The 5645-nt window shown below is 33.4% G+C and overlaps 1 protein-coding gene across 1 annotated transcript; it reads left to right on the plus strand.

Annotated features, from left to right (window-relative positions):
• Positions 1-2397: 2397 nt before the first annotated feature.
• Positions 2398-4650, plus strand: CYTC-2 (cytochrome c-2). The gene is made up of 3 exons (XM_085712346.1): positions 2398-2614; positions 3635-3768; positions 4303-4650. Exons 1-3 carry the CDS (start codon positions 2503-2505, stop codon positions 4396-4398), a joined length of 342 nt encoding a protein of 113 aa, XP_085568472.1. The 5' UTR covers positions 2398-2502; the 3' UTR covers positions 4399-4650.
• Positions 4651-5645: the final 995 nt, after the last annotated feature.

Here is a 5645-nt window from a genome sequence, read left to right on the forward strand (position 1 = left end):
CTATCAGTGTTCATCTTCTTCTTCTTCATCTTCTTATTGGTGTTTATAGAGAAGTTAGATGAAGAGTTTCAAAGAACATATAAGATACACAAGTTTGTTTCACATTATACCAAAAATTACTTCCTTAAGGATTTTCTTTTTCGAAGAAGTACTTGCTAAAGGATTTATTTCATATTATCTCACATAGAAATGAGTTTTGAATTGTGCTACTAATACAAAAACTTAATCGATTAGAATGAGTGCAACAGTAAGTGCTTTGAGTCTTCAGGGGAGTTCTCGCGATCTATTTTTATTTTTATTCGGGAACAAAGAGTGGCCAAAAAAGAAAGATTACAGAACAACCACTCCAAGGGTAGCAACACCATAAAGGTCAACGTAAAATAAAGGTCTAACTTGAGCTTGACTTCACTCAAAAAAAATAGTATATGATCTTTAACACACCCCATGATAGTCAAGGCATCCACACACCCATTAGTTTTACAATACGAGTGGCAGACAATCACTTCACACAGTCCAATTGCATTAACCGATGAATTTGTTGAACCAAAATCTTCCCATCTGGAGAGACACCGTCAAAGTCGCGAATATTTTCAACTACCACTTTTGCGTCTAAGTGCAACAAAATCTTCTTAAAACCTTTACTGGAGGGAAACTCCAACCTTTAAAGTGCTCCCCATAACATATGCATTGTAGCTACCGATGGACTTAGAAAAACCTCCACACCATTGACTATCCACTCCTCTAATCAAGCCACCACGACTAGCACGTCTACTTTATTTACTTGTTCCATTCGTGTTAAGCTGAAAACTAGCCAATTGGAGGAGGCCTCCATCTGATATCTTGCACCTCCTTTTGCTTTGTATGCACTACAATCTACATAAGTTATCTTCCTCGCCTGCAAGTTTATCCATCAGCCGTTGCACTTCACGCCACATGTGTCGTGGCCTAAAAACACTACTACTGTGAACATCAGAATTCCTTTCCAAATTGTATGGCAGCTTATTTGAATTCATGCCTGATTGGTTAGTCAAGGTCAATCTGATCTACTGCCCCAAATTCACCGAGAAAAATTGATGCCGATGCTTAACCCGAACCACTTTAATCAACACATCCAGTACTAGCTCTACTCTCATGTGAGCTCTGAACCTGTAAGTCATTGTCTACAATGCAAGCAACAGGGATCACCTAATCTCATACTAGCTCTACTCTCATTTGTCATCAACCTATCATGCAATATTGGCCAAATAAAATGCTTCACTCTCTCATGCACCTTCAATTTCTAGACCTGCAACCAGCAATTAATTGCATCTGATGCACAACAATTTGTATAAGAAAAGTTACTGTTAAAAAGATTTAAAGTTGTTATTTCAAGATTCTTTTTTATATATGCACTTCTGGAGAAGTTTATTCAACTAGCTTATCTGGCTAATTGTTGATCAACGGAGTCCAAGAATGAGGCATTACAGACAAAGGAAATGTGCTTTTGAAATGAAAAACCATAGCACGACAATCTTAACTTGTATTCCTTTTGGTCATGTTCATACACGTATTTGGCAATTGATTTTCTAGTAGTCCACGAGGTAGGTTGCTCATAATTCATGAATTTTCTATGTTCGTAAAGTATTAATACATGGGAGATTGAAAGAAATTTATCTGGGACTGGGAGTATCAATTCTAAGTAGGCCTATACAAAGATAAAACAAAGTGGTATTGTAAAAAAATAAATATAAAAAGAGTTATTTGATCGTTTGATTTAAAAATGTGCAGGGAATACACGTAAACAAAAAAGATGTACAAGCTAATACCTACAGGCAATCAACTCATCACCTTCAAATAACATGACACAAAATAATTTTACATAAACATATAGAAAATTGCTCTGCAGGCAACATGGATTACTCACAAGCAGCTCAAATTTTTTAAAATACCATCGTCGATATTTTACTACCTGAACGAAGTTATAAATCAATTGTTAGATTAATATATACTCTTTTGTCCAAATTTAAACTCAAGACCTTCAACTTTTTATTTTAGATCAAGCTAGTTGAGTTATCCAACATCCAAAGGTTGAATGAGAAAGAATAAATAGATACGACAACAAGCAAGACCGACCCAAAGATAAGGACACCGTCTTAGACATCAATCAAAACTAATAAATGCCCTCTAGAACTTGTTCTGTTTTTACTTTTTGCGCTTTTGAATATTTTTTATTTTTAAAGAAATATAAAGAATATTTTGACAATGTCCTTCACATGCAGAATAAACAACCTAACAAACTTTACCCAAAATTCACATAAACATGACTTTTGCCTCAAGCTAACGCTACTATTGAAGCGCCAAAAACAATCCACGTGAACGTAAAATATTAGGGCTGCGTTAGAAATACCGTGGCACACACACGCCTTCTATTCTATATAAATACTCTCATTCCTCCAAATTTTCATTCGCTTCGTAAAACCCAAACATTCATTCATTTTCTTCGAGAAACCAATCAATTCATCAATGGCGTCGTTTGAACAAGCACCTCCCGGTGATGCCAAATCCGGAGATAAAATCTTTCGAACCAAATGCGCTCAGTGTCACACCGTCGATAAGGGTGCCGGTCACAAACAAGGTTAGATCAGTTTCTCATATGTGGATCTCTATGTTATTTTTTGAATTTATGCAATATAATGTTTAGATCTTGAAATTAATCCATGATTATACATTATTTTCACCTTAATCGTTCCATTTCCACATGCTATGCAATTTGTGTTTATTTCATTGTTGGTTGAAACCGTGCAACAAACTTATTGTGCTTGAAATCTATTTGATTCGATAATTAAATCTGCATTGATCCTCATTGAAAATGTAATTATTTATTCGTAATTTAAATTTTAAATTGATGCTGTTGATTTATGATTCAAGAAATTTGGATGTCGATATCATCTAATATTATTGTTTAGGATAATATTTGATTGATGGATTTACTCTGTTATTTGATTGAAATAGAGAATAAAAAAGCTATTGTATGTAGGGACACTTTTGTGAATACATTGATTTATGATTTTCAGTACTTATAAAATTGTGCTTCTTAAACAATTTGATCTCTTCAGTTTTAAAAGATATGTTGTCATGAACTACATTAGCAGCAGTATTGTCAATCGTGGGTTGCGGAAAATAGCGATTTGTTTAAATTGCGCTACAAATTAATGCTATAGTTGTTATAGCTGCCATTTCACAATATTATGTACTAATCGCAAAACAATAGCGATTTGTTCAAATTCTGTTTTGACATAGTGCTGTAGGGATGTTGTAAACTTGTAGCTGCTATTTAACAACATTGATCAGCAGTCTGATTATCTGTTTTTATTATTTATTATTTCAATATTTGATTCATAGGTTTATTGGTGTTGTAATGGTCGCTGTATTATTTTTGCTATTGATGTATCATTAGAGTTCCTTATACCCTTGATATTATATTAGTATATGTTTTTCATTACTCCTTTGCTGGCACTGAGTTTGATCACAATCTCTATATCTATAATTTAGGTATTTCTCTGTTACATGTATGATTTTGTTTGAATATATGAACTTGTTTGAATAACGTGATTATCTATTTGGACTAAAATATTTGCCTTGTTGATAATCTCAGGACCCAATCTGAATGGTTTGTTTGGAAGGCAATCAGGCACTACTCCCGGATATTCCTACTCGGCAGCTAACAAGAACATGGCTGTGAATTGGGAGGAAAAGACTTTATATGATTATTTGCTTAACCCCAAAAAGGTACAATACAATCTAGTATTTCTATATTGTATGACTATTAATCACTGTCACTGAAATAAGATTTACAGCTTAGTTGGATAAACTTTTCAATGAACACTAATTGAAATATTATTATGAATCTTGTAACATAGAGCTTTTTGCATAAATTGAAATGAGATTTTGTATCTCGCATTTTATGAAGATTTCTAATTCCCCATTGCCACCTTCACATATAACAAGCAAGGCTTTTTCGTTAGTTAAATGTCAATTACTTATTTCAGTTGAGAAGTTCTCGTAGTTGTAAGCTAATCCAAACTGGCCATATGCTTCACTCCTAATCAATACTAAATATTATTCATGTCCACCCTGCTTGTTTTTCTTTTCGTTTATAGGATTTAGTTTTCTAAGATTTCCATATTGTGGTAATATGCTACGTTTATAGGATTTAGTTTTCTAAGATTTCCATATTGTGGTAATATGCTAATATTGCTTAGTGACAGTGAGAAACGCGTTTCCACCACAATTTGTTACTGATCTATGTATGCTCTTGTGCAGTATATTCCAGGGACCAAGATGGTATTTCCCGGTCTAAAGAAACCCCAAGAACGTGCTGATCTTATTGCATATCTGAAGGAAGCCACTGCACAGTGATTATATATTTTCATACATTCATTTTGACAGTGTGATTTTGAAGTTCTGGAGGTTTAACTTCAGACATTTAGTTATGCTGAGAAGTTTGCACTGTATCTTTGGCAAATAAAGTAGGCTACATTGGTTTGCAATGCTATTTTGTTCATTTTGCATTGCTTCTCAAAATGCTGCCAAATATTGGTTGCTCAATCAAATTATCTATAAAGAGTTGGAAACATTCTTATTTGGTTAATTGGAAGCATACTTTAATTATTTGCTTGGCTTCTTCTTATATTTTCTTGTTAATGAAGTAATGTTTTACATTTATTTGCTTAGCTGAATAAGTACTAGGACGGGAAAGGTAAAAGCAGCATGTATCTTTCGTGATTAAGCAATCTTGAATTCAACCTTTTGTGATCAGGCAAATCTTGAATTCTACCTTTTCTAACTTTTCTTACATTTTGTTAAACTATTATCATATTGCATTCATGTAGTTTTACAAGGTGATATTATTCATAAGCTTTTAGCCCCCTTTGGTGCTTTGGTCCAGTATTTTGTTGCGAAAACAAGTAAAACTTGTGTTTTGTTGGCAACTATGAGGGCGAATAAAGTTATTTTGAAATAAGAAGCAAGTATATAGCAGTAGAAGATATTATGTGGTCTGCACATTTTTTATTTTATTTTATATAAAGACTGCACATATTTTTATTTTATATAAAGTCTGCACATCCTTCTTTTGCATATTTTAAAGTGGGAGACGAGGAGTCCCAAAGTTAAAGTAGGATAAGAGGAGTCCCACAAATACAATTTAGTTGTTAGCTGCAAGGGTGTTGATATTTAGAAGGCTTAAGTTTGAACTTGAGATTCTTCGCCTTTAATGTGAGTTTAGTCATCAAATTACTTGAAGTAAAAAACAGGTGAAAAGGGAAAATGTCATTATTGGTGTTTCTCCAACTTTGACTCCATAAGTTTTTTGAAATTCTAGACAATAAGTAATTGAAATACTTTTGTTATAACTATGTCTTTGGCATGTGCAAAGCACTGACCATTAACATGAAAGGACTATATTATTCTTCATGTTGATATATCAGTTTAAAAAGGCTTATAGCGGTCTCTAAGAGTCATAAACAAATCAAGAGTCATAAAATATTCAAAAGACATGTCCCTCATTCTTGTTCTCCAAGCAAGATCTACGTTTCTGCACTTCGCTGCTTCAACATGACAATGTGATTGTTAATTGGTATTGGTACTTATTTTTCTAGTTTAAT

The sequence above is a fragment of the Medicago sativa genome, chromosome 5, assembly GCF_051527215.1.
Source record: "Medicago sativa cultivar Bolivia chromosome 5, Bolivia_mono, whole genome shotgun sequence".
Taxonomy (NCBI): Eukaryota; Viridiplantae; Streptophyta; class Magnoliopsida; order Fabales; family Fabaceae; genus Medicago; species Medicago sativa.

Coding starts and splice junctions, on each gene's coding strand:
- CYTC-2 (XM_085712346.1), top strand. CDS start 2,503: ATGGCGTCGTTTGAACAAGCACCTCCCGGTGATGCCAAATCCGGAGAT. Junction 2,615..3,634: donor GGGTGCCGGTCACAAACAAG/GTTAGATCAGTT, acceptor TGATAATCTCAG/GACCCAATCTGAATGGTTTG. Junction 3,769..4,302: donor ATTTGCTTAACCCCAAAAAG/GTACAATACAAT, acceptor GCTCTTGTGCAG/TATATTCCAGGGACCAAGAT.